At 37.5% G+C, this 21326-nt stretch overlaps 1 protein-coding gene across 1 annotated transcript in view; it reads left to right on the plus strand.

Moving 5' to 3' along the window:
• LOC150095256 (uncharacterized) overlaps positions 1-21326 on the plus strand; it is a 500251-nt gene that overhangs the window by 287050 nt on the left and 191875 nt on the right. Inside the window, exons 13-14 of the mRNA XM_090410231.1 lie at positions 483-609; positions 15784-15899. Coding sequence (XP_090266357.1) covers positions 483-609; positions 15784-15899 — 243 coding nt within the window. The remainder of the gene's footprint in view (positions 1-482; positions 610-15783; positions 15900-21326) is intronic.

Below are 21326 nucleotides of genomic sequence, written 5' to 3' on the forward strand. Positions count from 1 at the left end.
AAGAGGGGATATATTAAGAATATATAAGTTGCTAAAGGAGTTTTATAAAATTGATGTAGAGAAATTTTTTCAACACACACGAACATTGGGTCACTCCCCCCTTGGAAATTTTATAATAGTTTGTCAGCAAGGCAGAAGGGAGAGACATTTTATACTTGATGAGTGGTGCATGATTTTCCAGAATCCTTCACAAGTGCTATGTCTTGTCTGTGATTGAGTTCAAGGATAAGTGTGATGGGTATTGTGTGAATAATGGTTGGTTTGGGCCTCTTGAAGTTACTCTTTGGATTTATGTAAATGCCTGAGTAGTAGTAGTAGTAGTAATAATAATAATAATAATAATAATAATAATAATAATAATAACAACAACATGAGTTAATAAGCAATCGTTTGTATTTCTTGTATGTATGTTGAGGAACTTGAGTAATTCATATTTTTCAAAAATGTATTGATTTATTATACTTTTCATTTTAATTTAATAGGTATTAAACCAAGAATTCAACATATTTGGTTTTAGTGATTTTACTGGAAACTTTCTGCAATCATTTGGGCTTGAACATTGTTTTCCTCTTGAATCCCAAAAATCATATATTGTACTGAGTCTAGAAAGTAAGTTTACAATGTTAAAATGTTTGTTTTTTTAAAGATACATACTATAGATTTCACCTCATAATACTTAATCAAAAGTTGAACTTTAGTGTAACTTTTTTATGCTGTATTTTTTGTTTTTTAATTTTTTATTTCATTTTTTGTGTACTCCCTTACCCTATTTGTTTACTTGCTTTCTCAGTTCAAATAGGAAATGTTTGATTGTTCTATGGAGAAGTTATGAGGGGGGGGGGGGGGCTAAAAAGTTCTGATAAACACCTAAAACAAAAATTATATTAAAGCAACTGATATAACCACAAGAAAGAATATATCTTAAAACCCTTTAACCTCCATGTTTCCTCAAATTGTAATAGTATATTACTTTTCATTTATGGTATATAAGAAGACATGTCAGAGGTTTTGAAGAAATTTGAAGACACAGAGGTGCAGGCCATCATCAAGTTTTTCATGCTGCAAGAAAAGTCTGCAACCGAGATTCATCAAACTTTGTGTGAGACTTTAGGGAAGTGTGCCCCAGCATAACTAACAATTGCTAGATGGGTGACCAAGTTTAAACCTGGGCATCCTGAGGTAATAGATGCTCCCAGGTCAGGAAAAACTTCCACAGCAATCACACCTGAAACATTGATGCAATGAATGCCATGATCCTTGATGATAGATGAATATCAGCCAAAAACATTGCAAAGACTATAGGGATATCCAGGGAACAAGTTGGGACATTATCCATCAGCATCTGGACATGTAGAAGTTCTCAGCAAAGTGGATCCCCCAAATGTTTGAATGCTGACCAAAAGAAAGAAAGTGCGCTGTCTTCTCAAGAGATTTTGGGTCATTTTGTGAAATCAGGTGCAATTTTTTTGTCTCATATTATGACTGTTGATGAAACATCACTTCATCACTATGACCCAGAGACAAAACAAGAGTCAATGGAGTGGAGACACAAAGATTCTTTATGGCCAAAGAAGTTCTGAACCCAAAAGTCAGCAGGAAAGGTTCTTGTCATTGTCTTTTGGGATATGGATGGTGTAATTCTTACCAAGTACCTCAAAAAAAGAGGTGAAACTTATAGCAGCAATTTATTCAACAGCTCTGAAGGAGGTACTAAAGGAAAAATGCTGCAGAAACTGAGCAGAGGCATCTTACTTTTGCAGGACAAAGCACCTGCTCACACTGCTCAAGAAACTCAAGCAACAATATACAACTTGGGCTTTCAGTGTCCACTTCTCCCACCCTATCTGCAAGACCTGGTCCTATCGAACTATTTCCTATTCCTAAATTTAAAGAAACATTTGAAAGGAACAAAATTTAATTTGGATGATTAACTCAAATCTGCATCTGAGGACTGGTTTGTGTAGCAAGGGAAAGACTTTTTTCTCAGAGGATTGCAAATGATGTTGCAGTGTCGTAACAAGTGTACAACACTCTGTCACTTTGTGGGGAATATGTAGAATAATGTGTAACTTACATGATTCTAGCTCAATTCCTTCATGGTGATTATCACATCTTTTCAGCACACCCTCATAAAGATAGCAATTTATATTTTTGTATTTAAATACAAGCAGATGTAGATAAGATTAAATCTAGTTCCCCTTATAAGTCAAGAAATCGCAGCTTAATTTCAATTTTTTTTTTTTAAGTTTTGAGTTGTGATGACTTCACTGATAAAATTCTAAACATGTTCTGGCAAGTAGCAGCTGATAAACTTGATAATGGATATATTCATTAAAAATGAATACAATTTGTGGGCGTATATATATATATATATATATATATATATATATATATTTTTTTTTTATGTGAATCACACCATGGTCTACATGATTACCTAGTGGCTAATCGTTTCACAACTATATGCCTAAGGAAGAAGTGTTCTATTCGATTCCTGCCAACGATGCGAGGAGCTCAAGGATCTTCCTCAGACATAGCCAAGTTAGCTAGTCTTGGGCATGGACAGCAGGATTTTTCTCACCAGTTTATCTGGGGTTTTTCATCCTGCAAGCAGGTAAACCTGCCCTGTGAACACACACACAGATTACAGTCATGAATATCACCCTTAGGGGATGCAGCAGAGGAGTGGTGAACTGGCTGCATTTATATGCCAGTAACCCCTCATTAGGAGGGGACTCAACTCATCCTAGGACAGATGAGAAGAATAGGATATGATAGGAATCACACCAACAAAACACCACTGGCCTATGGATCATTAATATAATAATGTGGGTGAGCTAAAGCTCAGGTAATCATGAAATCCTGCTCTAGAGAGCAGGAAAAGAAATGGCATTTCCTTCTCTGGAGAGAGAAGGAAATGCCTACACTATGATACTGCTAGACTTTGCAAAGACATTTAAAATAATACTACATGGGAAAACTATTACAAAAGTTGGAGCAAATGAGAATGGATATGAATTGGTAGCATGGATAGGGGAGAGAGAGAGAGAGACTGACAGACAGACAGACATCAGAGAGTAGCATGTGGTAGAGTGGAACCCAGGAGAATGAGGTTGACTAGTAGATTACTTCAGGTTTGTGTACTAGGGCAGCCATTACTCCTTAATTTGTATATTAATGATATAGGGAAAGATTTAAGGGGGATATTCAGTTGTTTGCTGATGATGATGCAAAACTTTGGAGCTAATTAGTATTAGACACCTCCAGGGAGCCCAAAGTCTCATCAAAGGAGGGCATCTGCTCTACAGCTCTGTCTCCACCACTCACAATCCACCAACTGACTGCAACTACACCAACGGCATCTATCGCTGACCACCAGTATTTCCACAGACAATCACAAACACCCATGCCCACGGCGGGATTCGAACCCGCAGCCTTTTGGCTGGGGAGCAGATACACTTTACAATTTGATGTTGCAAAATGCAAGGTTATACACTTCAGGTTTAAAAGATTATATACCATGTATCACATTAATGGTACTGGATTGCAGAAAATTCATGAGGCTAGAGACATGGAGGTAATGGTGCACAGAGAGATGAAGTTCACAGGGCATATTGCAAAAGTTGGTAAAATAGCTCAAAGGATTACTTTGATGCTGAAGAAACATGAGAAGTAGAGATAGGGAAGTTATTATACCTCTTTATAAGGCTATGATTTGGCTGCAGCTTGACTCCTGTGCACAGATTTGTTTACCTGTCTTTCTTGAGGATCATGAGGTGGTGGAGAGGATTCAGGAAGGAGTGTGACCAAGCTGCTGACAGGTCTGTGTAAATTGCGAAGTTTAGTCGATAGCCAGAAAACAGAGAACATGATAGAAACATATCAGCTATTAAAGGGATTCTATAAGATTGACACAAAGGAAATTTTTTAATACATGACAAATAGAGAAAACTAAAGGTAACCCTAAAGGAAGTTGTGTAAAAGTATGCAGATTAGATTTTTTGCTGGAGAGTGGTGAGCGAGTGGAATGGATTACCAAAATTGGTTGTTGAGTGCCCTAACAGTGAATGAGTTTAAAGAGAGGTATGTATAAAGCTTAGTGTGGGTCTCCTGTAATGAGTCTTTTGACTCCATGGATAACCCATGTAATAATGATGATAATAAGGGAGAGTGATATGCAGTCGATATGGGAGATTGCCACTAATGTCTCCTGCAATGAGTCTTTTGACTCCATGGATAACTCATGTAATAATGGTAATAATAATAGGGGAGAGTGATATGCAGTTGATATGGGAGATTGCCACTAATGTGGAATTTCCATTTAAGAATGGGTACATGTGGAATTATATGTAGATTATTTTGATAGATAGAGGAGTCAACTTGAAGCACTTCCATGTCAAAAGAATCTGTGGGGTAAAGATGTATGTACCAGATATATGTACCATTTATGTACCATCTAGTACATACATTTCATTATATGTACCAGTTACAGCATTGTATGTACCAGGTACATTGTTGATATGGGCACTCCTCTCCTGCTGGAGAAGAGTGCCCATATGTTCCATCGAGTCATTTTCAAGTCCTGGTGATTCTATGAATATATGCTCTCCATTCAGATCTGTCCCTGGCCACATCTTTCAAAATTTCCAGGTGCATTCCAGTTGCTTCTTTAACTCCATCCACTCATCTAATTCTTGGTCTTGCTCTTCTCCTGCTTCCATTCAACTTTAGCAAGCATCATCATCTTCTCCAGACTGTCATTTGCTTGCATAATATGTCCAAAGTATGACAATTTTTGCTTGATGATCATAGCTTCGAGGAAGCAATCTGGCTTTATTCTGTCTATCACTGATTTATTGGTTTGCTTGGCAGTTCATGGTCCAATTCTGAGGGTCCAACTTTCAGATTCATACGTATACAAGGGTAGTCTGAAAAGTTCTCAGCCTAACAATGAAAACACGAAATTTTAATTTCACAACTATTTTTATTTTTCAACATAATCTTCCTTAAGATTAATGCATTTATTCCAGAGATGCTCGAGTGCCATTATCCTCTTCCCTGTAGTGGTTCTCAGTAAGATGTGCTCATTTACAGCTGCAACACCTCTTGATTTGAAGAAAAAGGCTGACCAGCAAGGAAGAGTTTTAGTTTTAGGAAAAGATAAAAGTCAGAGGGAGCCAAATCTGGGGAATAGGGCAGATGTTCCAACAATTCATAGCAGATCAGTTAATTTTCCCATTGCCAAAACACATTTGTGGGCAGCTTCTGTTCATTTGAACTTCTGTTCAAATGAACAGAAGGTCTTTTCTCACGAATTTTCATTTAGTCTGGTTAAAAGATCAGAATAATATTCTCCGGTTATTGTTTTACCTTTTTCAAGATAATTAATAAACAAAAGAATAATTAATTAATCTGAAGATAATTAATTAAAAGTAATTATCTTCAAAAGAAGATAATTAATAAACAATGGTATAATCTTTGATGGACAGCATGCATTTGCTAAAGGGAGGTCATGTTTTAGTAATCTACTTACTTATTACAATAAAGTGACTGCTTTCTTGGACAGAGGAGGATACACAGTAATATACTTCAATTTTGCAAAGGCTTTTGATAGAGTACCTCATGATAAGTTGACAGTCAAACTAGAGCAGATGGGGTTGGATATTAGATTAGTGCATTGGATTGAAGACTGGCTATCTGATAGGTATCAACAAGTTGTGTATGGGGTGCGATATCCAGGAAAATGAAAGTCACTAGTGGAGTACCTCAGGGGTCTGTTTTAGGGCCATTACTATTTAACTTGTATATTAATGATATTGGCGAAGATTTGGATGGAGATATTCAGTTGTTTGCAGATGATGCAAAGTTCGGACAAATCATAAAGAGTAGTGAAGATATTGTGGCCTTGCAAGAAGACTTGAATAAATTGAGTGATTGAGCAAGCAAATGGGGATGCGAGTTCAATGTTGCAAAATGTAAGGTTTTAAAATTTGGAAAACAAAGATGGGATGCAGAATTTATGCTTGGTGAGAATATATTGTTGGAGGTAGAGGAAATAAGAGATCTGGGGGTGATAGTGGATAAGGATCTAAAATTTAGGGGACACACCGCCAAAATTGTGAAGACAACACAAAGACTTCTGGGAATGATGCTGAGGACACTGACATGTAGAAGTAGGGAGATTCTTGTTTCATTGTATAAGGCTTTGATTAGGCCACACATGGACTATTGTGCCCAGATTTGGTCACCGGGTTTTCAGAAGGACGAAGAGATGTTGGAAAGAGTCCAAAGGAGACTGACTAAGGTAGTTTCTGACCTTTGTAATGCTGAGTATGAGGAAAGATTGAGAAGATGTAATTTGCAGAGTCTGGTGGAGAGAAGGAAGAGGGGAGATATGATAGAGACCTACAAGTTGGTAAGGGGTTGTTATAAGATCAATGGTGGAGAAGTTTTACAGAGAATAGTGGGAGATCAGGGGAGAACCAGAGGTCATCCCTGGAAACTGTATAAAGAGGGTGTGAGTAGGGGAGTGAGAGGCAGGATTTTTTCTAACAGAGTCGTTAATGATTGGAATGCCTTGCCTGAGAGTGTGGTGTCTGCAAGGAGTTTGAGTGTGTTTAAGACACGGTATGATGAGATGTGTGTGTGATAAAAGGACCTCCTAGATGAGTCTTTGACTCCATGAGGTCTTGGGAAATAATAATAATAATAATAATAAAAATGCCTTTAGCATCTCAAAACACCCATGCCATGATCTTGCCTGCTGATGGAGCCAACTTTGTCTTCTTTGTCACTGAACAACCAGATTCTCTCCACTGTTTTGACTGCTGTTTGGATTGTGGTATGTAATGGTGAATCCAAACCTCTTCCATAGTAATAAATCTACACACAAAATCAGTTTTATTCTTGTTAAAATGCTCCAAGCACTGTTCAGAGATTTTCATGTGAGTGCATTTTTGATCTGCTGTGAGCAAGCACAGCACCTATCTTGCACAAAGCTTTTTCATTTGCAATTCTTCATGGAAAATATATCCTACACATTCTTTTGAAATGCCTATGGTCTCAGCAATTTCACGTAATTTGACTTACTGATCATCTGATATCATATCATGTACTTGATCAATGATTTCTGGTGTTTTTACACTTTTTGGACATTCTTCAAGTGGATCATCTTCAAGGTTGGTACAACCATGTTTAAGATCGGCAGCCATTTCTCAATTGTCAAAATCTAAGGAGAAGAGTGCCCATAAACTTTTATGAACTTCGAATGAATTTCTTTTGGCATTAAACCTTCTTTTACATAGAATTTTATCACCACACTTTACTCAATTTTATTCATTTCAAGGGATACAGACAACACTTTTTCTTCAGACAGCTGTATAAAACAAAGTACTTGATATAATGACTTGCAATTTCACATGGATGCTTATGACAGATGTACACTTAGAAAAAAAAATCTTGCCGATAGTGTTGTCATCTATGGTCGAGGCCGAGAAATTTCCAGACCATCTTCATATACCAGGTACATGTATTGCATTAATATTGCATTGCCAGATGTGTCATGGGCAGGTGTGAGAATAGAGTAAATGAATTGGAGATGCTTGGCATATTGCAGGCGAAGTGGGATTAAATGGGATATCAGATTGTGTGGTACATGAATGTGCTGAGAATTGGCAGCGCTGCGATTAAACTGTTTAATTTAAGTTTCAACTCGGAGGAGGGTGGAAAGAGGGCAAAAATAGTTCGACTATAAAGTCCCTTCCAGTATAAAGGAGACTTTAAAATAGAGGTAACAAATTATAGACTAAGATATTGATCTTTACCAGCTAAACTTCTCCAGTATCTTGAAGGAGTTGGTAAAAAGCAACAGCAGGAATGGTTGGACGAGAATATGTTGTTCTGGAGGGTGGGGGTGGGGGGGCATAATTTTGTAAAAGGTAGATCTTGCTTTGGCAAGTTGCTCACTTTTTATAATAAAGTGACAGAAAGAGATGAATTTCATCACCTGGTGTGAGACTGCACTATGTATTGGAGGCCTGAAGTGGCTTGAAAAAAGTTCCAAGTTTGGTTTCTACAGCAGGGTTTCCAGTTTATGTAAGTAAATAAATAAATAAATAGATAAAATACAAATAAAAAGATATAAAATTGATAAAAAAAAAATATATATATATATATATCCTTATCCCGCCCGTGGTAAAACTGTACTATAGGTTTGCAGATCACCTTTTTTGGGTGGGAGCAACATAAAAAAAAAAAGTTTAGTTGGGTAAAGGAAATGGCTTCACACTGATGCTGCTGGACAGAATCTCACAAATAACTCTGTTACACAAGCACATGGGGTTTATATGAAGCTGGTGATAAGGATAAGAGAAAGAGAATCAGAGCAACTGATGGACAGATATCAAACACGAGGGAATTAAGTCTAGGAGAAGATGGGTGACTAGTCTTGTTCCACAAGACTCTGTATTTAGGCCACTGCTATTTAATTTATTATTATTACTCAAGACCCCATGAAGTCAAAGACTCATCTGGGAGGTCCTTTTATCATACACACAGCTCATTATAACATGCTTTAAACATACTCAAATTCTCTGCAGACAACACACTCTCAGGCAAGGCATTCCAATCATTCACAACTCTACATGTAAAAAGCCTGTTTCTCACTCCCCTACTCACACCCACTTTATAAAATTTCCAGGGATGACCTCTGGTTCTCCCTGTTCTTTCACTGTTTTCTGTAGAATCTATCCAGTATTGATCCTAAAACAACCCCTTAATAAGTTGTAGGCACTCTATCATATCTTCCCTATTCCTCCTGTTCACCAGACACTGCAAGTTGCATCTTCTCAATCTTTCCTCATACACGACATTCCAGAGGTTAGAAATTACCTTAGTCAATCGCCTCTGGACCCTTTCCAACATCTCTTCGTCCTTCTGAAAACCAGGTGACCAAATCTGTGCACAATAGTCCATGTGTGGCCTAATCAAAGCCTTATACAATGGGAGACAAGAATCTCCCTACTTCTACAAGTCAGTGTCCTCCGTATCATTCCCGAAAACCTTTGTGTTGTCTCCACAGTTTTGGCTATATGTTCCCTTAAATTTCAGATCCTTATCCACTATCAGCCTGAGATCTCTTATTTCCTCTACCTCTGACAATATTATTATTATTATTATTATTATTATTATTATTATCTGAGACCTCCAGGGAGTCAAGGATTCATCAAGGGAGGCTGTAAATTACCCAACCCAGTTATCATACCTTCCCTTAAATTCATTTACACTAGATGCACTCACTTCCCCTAAGGGCAAATTATTCCACTCACCCACTGCTCTCTGAGAGAAAAATCTAGCTCTTAACCCAACCCTTTCTTGACTGAGAACAACCTTAACTTCCATAGATGCCCCCGTGTTCTCTTCCCGCCTTCCATATAACAAAAAATTTCATCATTTGAAATGCTATAACACCCATTCAAAAGTTTATAGACCTCTATCATATTCTCCTGTTAACCAGAGTCTGTAATCCACATACTCACAATCTGTTCTCATAATCTAAATCCCATAATCCGGATATAATCTTTGTAACTCTTCTTTGCACCCTTTCCACGGCTTCTTTATCTCCTTGGAACCCGGGAGATCAAATCTGCACACAGTAATCCAAGTGTGGTCTTATCAAAGCCTTATAAAGAGGCAAAATTACTTCCTTATCTTTACATATCAAGGTCCCCCTCAGCATAGAAATTATTCTCTGAGTTGTATTTGCAACTTTTGCTATTCTGCACCACTGGTTACCTTAAATCTGGCAGATTCACACCCACTGTTTACCACTTTTTGATATCTATCTGTTAACCATCCCCTGATCCAAGTCAATAGATATGTTTCTGATCCCATATCCTCCAGTTTACACAACAGCCTATCGTGTGGTATCCTATCAAATGCCTTAGAAAAATCCAACATTATCATAGTGTATTGATTTCCTTTATCCAACTCAGCTGTAACATTGTTATAAAATATGAGCAAACTGCTAAAACATGATCTTCCTTCCTTTAGTAAACCCATGCTGTTCCCTGCAGAGTACAGAATGATTGTCTACCCATTTTTGTATGCGAGTTCTTACTAACGTCTCTAAAATCTTCACTATCACACCAGAAATACTAATAGGTCGGTAGTTAGACACATCAGTTTTTGCACCACTCTTGTGCAATGGAACTATATTACATACCTTCCATTCCTGTGGTATCATTCCTGAGCTGAGACTCAAGTTATACAAACATGCAAAACGCCTAGCCAATTCAGCTGAACATTCCTTTAACAAATGGGCAGATATTCCATCTGTCCCTATTGACAAATTCTTATCCAGGTTATGCAAAAGCTCTTCAACCTCATTTTCATGAACCTCTAACTCTTCATCCAACATAGCAGTAGCACTGTGCATCATGCTACTTACACCTGGTTGATATATCTTAGCAAAATGAGCACTCATTAACTGAACAATCTCCTTAGCTTCCGACACTCGTGTGTGGTGGGGTGTTGCGGCATAACAATAAAATTCTTTTGGATTGCACTCAAAAAGAATTTTATCATTAGCTTGTATGGCCAATTTCTTTTCATAGTCTGTTTTAGCTTTTCTCACAATACTCATTACTTTTCTGGTCTGAGTTTTATATATTTCATAACTCCTCTCACTCTTATTCTCACGATACTCTTTCCACATCATCTTCTTCTTGTGGATCTCTGGCTTAATAAGGCTGCTCATCCATTTCACATCCAACCTATTTACTCTTCAAACACTAGGGATACATTCAAATACTACCTCATTCAAGCACTTTTTCAAAGATTTCCATGCATTGCTGACATTTTTTCCATTCAGTAACTGATACCATGGGACCAAAGATAATATTCTTCTAAGTTGATCATAATTTCCAGCTTTGTAATTCATCATGTAGCCTGATTTAATCGGAGCTTCAATACAAGTAGATACTTCCCAAGAAAGAACAGCATGATCACTGTCACCAATTTGTGGTAAAATAGCTATATTCTTGACAGAGATCCCTTCTGATGCTATGAGAAAATCCAACACTCTTTGACCTCGAGTTCCTTCTTTCACATGCTGCTTGAGAAAGTTATCCCGCAACAATTCAATAAATTCCTGTTCTTTCTGATCATGAGATTTCTCTTCTACCCAATCAATGTTTGGAAAATTAAAGTCACCCATAATGATCATTTGCTTGGTACCCATAAGGCTAAATTGGCGATGCATTTCTTATTCCCCTACAACTGACCTCCAGGTTTGTAGCAATACCCCACCATATATTTCATTCTGTTAACCTCCACTTCACACCAAATAGATTCAAATGTCGCTACATGGAACATTGTTACCATCATTGTTTTCTTGTATTTCTACCCTATCTCTTCTGTCATTTCTAAAAATAGTATATCCGTTACACTCGATCCCACTTACCACATCTGATTCTGATAGCCAGGTTTCACTAATGCCAACAATCTTAGGCCACATTGTATTCAATAAAGCAACAAACTCAACCCCTTTGTTTCTAATACGCCTGGCATTTGTGTAGAGACATAATAAATTACGACCTAGCCTATTATAATTAGATATGCAATGTATTTGGTCTTGTTCTAGAATTCTTTCTTTTCGCTCCCCAGACATACTTAAAAGGTCCGAACCCAAAGAATATTTTTCCACTCCTAAGCCACATGCATAACCATGTTCAAATGCATTTATATCTTTATCACATTTGTATACCATAGCTGAACTTTCACACACACATTTCACACATAAATATCCTCACAAAGCATAAATTGGCATCCCATCTTTGTTTTCCAAATTTTAAACCCTTACATTTTGCAACATTGAACTCAAATCCCCATTCCTGTGCCCAATAACTCAATTTATTCAAGTTTTCTTGTAAGGCCACAACATCTTCTCTACTCTTCATGGTTCATCCCAACTTTGCATCATCATCTGCAAACAACTGAATATCTCCATCCAAATTTACACTAATATCATTAATATACAGTAAAATGGCCCTAAAACACCTAAAACAGACCCCTGAAGCACACAGCTATGTGACTTTCCTTTTTCTGGATATTGCTCCCCCATACACAACTTGTTGATACTTATCAGATAGTTAATCTCCAATGCAATGCACCAATCTAATATCCAACCCCATCCGCTCTAGTTTGACTATCAACTTGTATATTAATGATGCAGTAATCTATCAAAAGCCTTTGCAAAATCTAAGTATATTACTGTATCCTTCTCCTCTGTCCAAGGAAGTTGTCACCTTATTGTAATAAGTAAGTAGATTACTAAAACATGACCTCCCTTCAAGCAAATCTATTCTGTCCATCAATGATAATACCATTGTCAACTCAATTCTGGATCCTAGTTCTCATCAGCTTCTCTAACAACTTAACTACAACACCTGACACACACTGTTAGACCTATAGTTTAATGCTTGAGTTTGATCACCTCCTTTATGAAGTGGAACAATCTTGCCCTCCTTCCACTCCTTAGGAACTTGACCCAGTGCAAGAATCGTATTAAAAAAATGTCAAGGCCAGCGTCAACTCCCTGGCACATTCCTTCAGAATATGTGGTAATATATTATCAAGTCCCACACCCTTATTTATATCAAGTTTGTTCAATTCCCCATACAACTCTTGCTCACTTACAGTCAGTCTCTCCTCCTCATCATCAACTGCTCTTAATCTCTCCATGAAGTCACATTCACAAGATTGAAAGACCTTTATGAACTGCTCATTAAGTGTTTCCACCATACCGTCCACAACAGCTGTCATTATATCATTTTCTCCAGTCAATGTCATTCTTCCATAATCATTCGTTCTTTTGCTGGCTATATCAAATGAACTCCTTAGGATTCTTTTTGGCTTCATTAGCTAACTGCTATTCGTACCTCACTTTAGCTACCCTCACTAACCAAGTCACCAGCCTTGTCTGGTCTTTGTAGTCCTCATGGAATTGGTTATTTCCACTTCTCTTATGCTGTCTCCATAATACCCTTTTTCTTTGTATCGCATGCTTAATCTCTTTATTCATCCATTTCACACCTACCTTATTTAATCTTCTGACCCTTGGAGTACATTTAGACATTATTTCTACTAGGCAGTTCTTGAAAATCCTCCAATCTGCATTGATCTCTTTTCCAGCTAACTCCTCATTCCATGCTACATCTGCATGTTGTCTCCTGAGCTCTTCGTACTCTCCTGCCCCCCCCCCCTTGTCTACATATACCCTTTTCTTACAGAGGTCCTCACACTGCTGGCAACCACCCAGGTAATCACCTCATGGTCACTCTCACCATTATAAATGAGGTGATTTGACACCTCATTTATAATTACATCCTCTAATGAGATGACCAAATCCAAGACCCTCAATCCTCGCGTGCCCTTTGTTACATACTGTCTGAGATAGTTATCCCTCAAAAACTCAAGAAACTCACTTTCTTTATTTCCAATTGCTATATCATCATTCCAGTATATATTGCCATAACTAAAATCGCCCATAATGATCACTCTTTTCTTATTTACTTAGCTAATTTGATTATACATTTCACACTCACTACCATCCACATTTCCTGGTCTATAACAACATCCAACCAAGTATTTCATTCCATTCACCTCTATCTCACACCTTACTGCCTCAAAACCACTGGCACTATTTCCCTCTTGCGTCTCTACTTTGTATGGACATAACTCTTTCTCTATCAGCAATAGCACTCTTCCTCCCTTTTTACCCCTTCTATCCTCATGAAACACATCATACCCTTTCATCTCTATTCCTGTCAGGATGTCATCCTCATCTAACCATGTCTCACTTATTCCAACAATTTTTGGGTGAACAGACTCAATTAGTGCAACCATTTCATCTGCCTTGTTTCTTACATTTTTAGCATTTGTATACAAACCCCTTAATTTAAATAATGTTTATATCGCCGAAATGAAGACTATTAGCTCTTTATATTTAAGTAACTTAATGGTTGCACCTTTTTTGACAACTCGTATAGCAGAGTATATAAGTTCTTTTCACTATACCCTTTGGTATCTATTTGGTCTAGCTACTCACTGATGAAGCCTCAAAAAAGGCTGAGACCAGTCTGGATAGTGACCTCCCACCATAATGTAATAACAGCATACATTTCCTAGGAAATGTGTTTTTACATTATGGAAAATACCAAGAATAGCAATCAGAACTTTACCACCTTTGCTGCAAGTTGCCCGAGATTGTACTACGTACTAGGACTACTTGCATTAGCTCACGCTAGTAATCGCCGATACTTTTATAGTTTACTATATTCGACATGAAACTCTCTGATTCCAATCTTTGAGTTTCTTATTCAGTTTTAAAACAATGTGGGATTTAATAAAATAATGTGAGATTTAATAGCTCATTCCTGGATCTACAGCTAGTTCCACTGATACCACTCACTCGATGTGATCTCTCCATGCTAGACTGGGGCCATTTCCCTTTCTGCTTATTCATTTTAGAACCCTCTTAAATTCCAACTGTTTCCTCTTGATCCCAGGTTATCCCATTCCTTTCCTATCTACGCAGCATGCTCTCACATCCTCTTGGAGCATCCGCCTTTCCCATGCTGTGTACCCCCTGTCCACCCTGAGCCTGCCTGTTTCCCTGTTCCTCTTGCACACCCATTCTCTCATTTTCAATACTCATGCCACTCACGTCCTTATTTATTACCACCTCTTCAATCTCTCCTGTCTTCCTTCCTGGTCTTCCTCATCACTTCCCACTTGATCTGATTCATTCTCTGTACTCACTTCTCTACCTTCCAGCAGCAGTCTCTCCAAGCACCTCACACATCATAACCACTCAAATGCAGTCCATGTCTCTTATATAATTCACTTCGTCCTTCAAACTCATTCCATACATTAACAAACTGTACTTCCCATCTCCTCACACATTTCAGCCAACATATCATTCATGATCCTTGCTCTCTGCCTCTTTGAACCACAGTCATACCTAAGCAACACGCTTACTACCCTTTTTATCACACTATTCTCTTTTATCCATCTAGGCAGTCTCCTGATATCCATTCTGATGTGCTCTTTGTCCTCTGTCAAATCATTCGTTCCTATTAAAACCTTCAACTCCATTGCCTCAATCACTCTACTTATTTTACTTGGAGTTCCAGCACTTCATACTAAAGAGGAATAAAATCTTTGCTAATCTAACTGCGCCATATACACTCAGCAGATATGTTATCAGACTTGGAAAAACTGCATGACAATTTTAACTTTTTAACAAAGCATTAATTTATATTAGCCTATTTGATTGCGAATTCTATTTTTGTGTAGTACTGCAGCACTTAATTTATAATTTTTTTTTTTAATTTTGCTTTTTCGACAGAACATATAATTTACTAATTTATCACTTTATTACTGTTTATTATTACTTTCTGTACTACTGTAACTTTTGCTTCTTCACTGCCATTAAACTATAAATCAATTGAAACTTTCTCCTAATCCTATACTAATTTACCTTTCCTTATCATGCCAGCTACTTTTCTGATTTGAATCTAAAACTAAAAATAACATACCATCCACTAAATTTATCCCTCTTTTATAACATATTTCTTCTATATGATTCAGGATTCAACCATTGCATACCACTCTGTTTATCCCTTCCTCTCCCCACCCCCCCACTATATATGTGTGTGGATTCTTGCATTTGGTTGATTTAGCATAACTATTTTTTGCATTTAATGAATGAAGTTTCTTTTACAGCTAGTGAAGACATTATTGCAAATGCTAAAGCTGATGAAGAGACAGTGAGACAAAAAATCATATCTTCCATAATGGCAGCAACTGGAATATCATATGCTAGATTTTCTTCAATAAGGGTATGTATATTTAAACATTACATTAGAAAATACATGGAGAACACTATTCAATAGTTTTTTCACATTACTTTAAGTGTCCTCTAGGATATTATTTTGCACTAGTTATGAAAATAGAATTATATGTAACATGCAGTTTCTTAAGTGCATGTTACATATATGCATTTATTATTGCAAGAAGAATTATTTTTTCTGCTTGTATGCCTCTTGTTATTTATTCAGTCAGTTACTCTTGTGACTTTGTTCACTGAATCATATAATATGCACACTAGTTGTAGTTACTAGTTATTTGCTCAATTAGTAGTAACCTTGAAATGTTACATCATATTTTTTTGTGCATGTATAATAAGCAATATCATTGTGTTGAAAATCCATATAGATTTTATTAACTGTATGGAGAATTGCTGTCTAAATCTGAAAAGTAAAATTGAACTCCTTTTCAGAAACATTTACAACCTTCATTTTGATGGCGGGGTGTTTAAGGGTCAAAGCTATATAACTGAAATGAGATCTCCACATAGCCTTTAAAGGAATGCTGAGAACCGACCAGAGCTTCTAACCTAATGACTAATCCTCACCCTCTCATAGTGTACCCTGTTAGGTATCTACCTGGATACTGAATGAACGAGGATGGCTAGCAATTTGGGATTTAGCTGACTAAATTGTATTCTTACTGGTTTAAACCAGAATATAAAATGATGGTACAACATGACAGAATTTCATGCTAGCTGAGGCGTTGTCCTGTTAAACAAGACCTCCATTATTTTTTTGCCAGAGAACCAAGACAAACAGTGAAAAGTCACTTACTGGAACAACTCCTGAAACAGTAGCTGACTTTTTGCAACATCACCAGAGTTCAAGATCAGTACTAGCAACAAAATCCTGAATGGCAAAGAAATGGAACTAGCAGAAGGATTGGATAAGTACCAGATCAACATAAGAGGGGTGACTGAAACAAAACAAACAAAAAAAAAAGACAAAAACTGGTGAAATTTTTCTAAGCAATAAATACAAAATGTTCTATTTGGGCAATAACAATCAGGGAAAAGAAGGAGTAGGTATAGTATTCAACACTAAATATGAGGCTAATCTTCTTGAATGGCAGGCAACTATAGAGTGATGTTGGATAAATATCAGAATTGGGAAACTGGACAATGAGACTTATTTGTGCCTATGGTCCTTCAGAAAGTTCTACTAAGGCTGAAGTGGGAGAATTTTTTAAGGCTTTAGAGAAGGCAACTGACACAATGAAAAAGGAGATCTAAATAGTATAGTAGGAAATGATTCTATATGTCAGACATACAGAAATATTTTGAGAAAATTTGGAGAAAAGAGGAAAGCTAATAATAATGGCAAATACATGTTGGACATGGACTAGTTATTATTAATACAATGTTTCAACATAAAAATGTGCACAAATTCACGTGGAGAGAAGAGGCAAGAGGTTAGAAAAATCTCATTGACTATGTTGTTGTTAATAGTGATGTTTTCTCACTTGTGTATGACACTAGATTGCACAGAGAATTTGAAATTAGAAGTGATCACCATTTAGTCTTTAGCAGAATAAAATTGAATTTCATATCGAAAAGAAGAAGAATATGTAAGAACGTTTTAAAGAGAATAAAACTTGAGCAGCTCTCAGATGTGAACTGTACACTAAAATACACAAACATATTCAAGGAAAAATTATCCAAGGAAAAATGAAAGAGTTTGAGAACAGTATCCAAACCTTGGAAATTCAGTGGCAAGCCCTGAAGAAAACATTGATTGATTCAGCAAGAGAGGCATGTGGTGAGGTTGTCTGCAAGGATAGAAAAATCAGAACTCCATGGTGGTTACAGGAAGTTAAAGAGATGGTGAAGGAAATGAAGAAAGCATATTGAAAGTTCCTGGCGAATAAGTCAGCCTGTGCTCTTAGAGAATATAGAGACAAATGTAAGAAAGCTAACACTGTGGTGCATTACACTAGAGTGTAGGGAGGATTTGAAATTGGAAGTGATCACCATTGAGTCTTGAGGTGGATAAAATTGAATTTCATATTGAAATTTCATACATTTACTACTACTTCCAATATCCACTCTCTTTCTCCCATATGCGCTGTGGACATGTCTAAGAAGAGCTCCTGATTGAGATAAGTTATTCTAGGAATAATTAAATATATATGCGTAATTGTTTGAGTAAGAGCGGCTGTAAATGTTGTGCGCTAACGGTATTATTAGTGTGGGGGATTTTTCTTGCCTAAACTTAATTATGAAATCGTTATTATTAGACCTAGTTAATCGTTATTATAACCTGCAGGGGGGGGAAAAATGGCGGCGACATTGCCATTCCATGACTTTAATTTAGATTTCAGTCGTTTCATTAAGTGTGAGGTCTGTTATATGTATTCTTTCGATTACATAAATGATTTGTGGATGTTTAGAGCAGATGGAAGAAGGGTGCGTGTGAAGTGTGACCTGAACGAGGAACTGATGAATGCAAATATGAAATTGATGGCAGAAAGTGTTAATAGCGAAATTTCACGGGGAAAATGAGTGCACATTTGAAAGAGAAGGATGGTGAAAAAGAGAGGCGTAAAAATGTTAAGAAATCAGTAAAAAAAGAAAAAGAGCGATTTGAAAACCGTAATGGATGTTAAAAGGGACGAAAGTAAGGCGAGAGTGGCAGAAGGAAACGAAATTGAGAGAACGAATGAAACTAGAAATGGCATGATGCAGAAATCTAAAGTGAAAAAAATCGAAAGAATAAATGATGGCGAAAGTTGGACGCATGTTGGACTGAAAGTACGGAAACAAAGATGAATGAGAGTGAAAGTGAGAAGAATGAGAGCGAAAGTTGGACGCATGTTAGACCGAAAGTACGGAAACAAAGCAAGATGAATGAGAGTGAAAGAGAAGAATGATAGCAAAAGTGGACTTATGTTCTACCGAAAGTACGGAAACAAAGAAGGATAAATGAGAGTGAAAGTGAGAAGAGGGGGTCGAGAGTTAGAAAGTTAGAAAGATTGAATGATAGAGAGAATGTGTCGTGAGATTCGGAAGTTGAATTGGATTGGATGAGGCAAGAAATGAAATGGATGCAGAATGAAATTAAGAGAATTCAGGCCAAAACTATTAAAATAAATCATGATGGCATGAAAGAGTTAATGAAAGATCAGTGAGTGGTGTTGTATGGTGACTCCATTATTAAAGGTGTGCTAGAGGATAGAATGCACAAGGTATGTTTTCCAGGCGTTAAAATGAGTAGAGTGATTGAGGCATTGGATATGAGGCAGGAGCGAGCAGAAGAGTTAATAATATTAATTGGTACAAATGATTTGAGAAAGGACAAAGAGCGTGTCAGAATGGATATCAGGAGGCTGCTTGGAAGGATAAAAGAGAATAGTGTGACAGGAAGTGTAGTCAGTGTGTTGCCTAGGTATGATTGTGGTGAAATGAGGCAGAGAGCAAGGATTATGAATGATATGCTGGCTGAAATGTTTGAGGAGATGGGAGTACAGTTTATTAATGTGTGGAATGAGTTTGAGGGACAAAGTGAGCTGCATGGGAGTGATGGACTGCATTTGAGTGGTTACGGTATGAGTCGCTTGGAGAGACTGCTGATGGAAGGTAGAGAAGTGAATAGCGAGAATGAATCAGATCGAGAGGGAAGTGATGTGGAAGAGCAGGAGAGTAAGACAGGAGAGATTGAAGAGGTGGATATGAATGGGGAAGTGAGTGGTATGAGTATAGAAAATGAGAGAATGGGTGTGCAAGAGGAGCAGGGAAATGGGGAGGCTCAGCATGGACAGGGGTACACAGCATGAGAAAGGTGGATGCTCCAAGGGGAGGTGAGAGCATGTGTAGGCAGGAAAGGAATGGGATGACCAGGGATCAAGAGGAAACAGTTGGAATTGAAGAGGGTTCTAAAATGAATAAGCAGAAAGAGAAATGGCCCCAGTCTAGCATGGAGAGATCACATCAAATGAGTGTTATAAGTGGAACTAGCTTTAGATCCAGGAATGAGCTGTTGTGTTTATATACAAATGCTAGAAGTGTAAGAAACAAGGCAGATGAAATGGTTTCACTAATTGAATCTGTTCACCCAAAAATTGTTGGAATAAGTGAGACATGGTTAGATGAGGACGACATCCTGACAGGAATAGAGATGGAAGGATATGATGTGTTTTGTGAGGATAGAAGGGGAAAAAAGGGAGGGAGAGTGCTATTGCTGATAGAGAAAGAGTTATATATATATATATACAAAGTAGAGATGCAAGAGGGAAATAGTGCCAGTGGTTTTGAGGCAGTATGGTGTGAGATAGAGGTGAATGGAATCAAACACTTGGTGGGATGTTGTTATAGACTAATGTTCTGCATTATCCCCTCATAAGGCTGCCCCATCTTCTCTGTGAGTTCTCACATTTTCTTCATTCAAAAGCCCTTCAAAGTATATTCTCCATCTGTTTCTTATATCCACATTCCTCCTTAATACCTCTCCTCCAGAGTCTTTGATCTGCCTCACATGTAAGATGTCCTTTGATGCCTTATTTCTACATTTTGCCAATCGATAATTTTTTCTCTGTCATTCCTTTGTTTCTAATTGATCATAAAGACCTTGATATGTCATGGCCTTTGCCTCTGCAACAACTCTTTTCACTTCCCTCTTTCTCTCTCTGTACTCCTCTCTGCCCTATTCTACTTGACTCGTCCACTTCTGCTTTGCCCTCCTCTTAGCCATCACTGCTTCTTGTACATTGTTATTCCACCACCAACCCTCCTTCCGCTTTCTAATCTTTCTGGATGTTTCACCAAGCACCTCGATTGCACAGCTGAGAATTGCTTTTGAATTATGTCTCCACCAATTTTGTACACTTTCTAGTCCATCCAAAATCCTCTCTAACACCCTCTCCCTAAGACAGTTCCTCATACTCTTTTCTTGCAGAAAAATGAATTCACAATTGCCAGATCAAACACTACCGTGAAGTCCAAAATCCTCTCTTCTTCCTGGTTTGTCATTCCCACTCCATGGCCGTCATGCACTCTTTTACAGCCCCTATTCTGTCTTCCTGTGTGTTCATTCAAGTCTCCTCCAACAATCAGCATCTGGTTTTCTTCCAGTTACCTTATTTCTTCATCTAGCACATTCCAGAACTCATCTTTCTCTTCTGCTGTACAGCCAACTTGTAGGGCATATACGCATAAGATGACAACTCGCTCTTCTCCAAGATCCAGTTTCATTTGCATGATCCTGTCATTCCTCCTATCCACTTTCGCTACTTAGCAATTAAACTGTGCACTGCATATTAATAACAAACATGTTTAATTATTGTTAAACTAGCACTTCGTTTGTAAAAAGAACTCGGTAGAGGTCACTGATTATGTCATCATGGTGAATACATTGCAATGAAATGAATAAAAATGAAGTTTCGTTTTGCAATTTGAAGTGTCA

The sequence above is a fragment of the Typopeltis vanoorti genome, chromosome 20 (genome assembly GCF_054136105.1).
Source record: "Typopeltis vanoorti isolate ZY-2024b chromosome 20, IOZ_Tvanoo_1.0, whole genome shotgun sequence".
NCBI classification, from domain to species: Eukaryota; Metazoa; Arthropoda; class Arachnida; order Uropygi; family Thelyphonidae; genus Typopeltis; species Typopeltis vanoorti.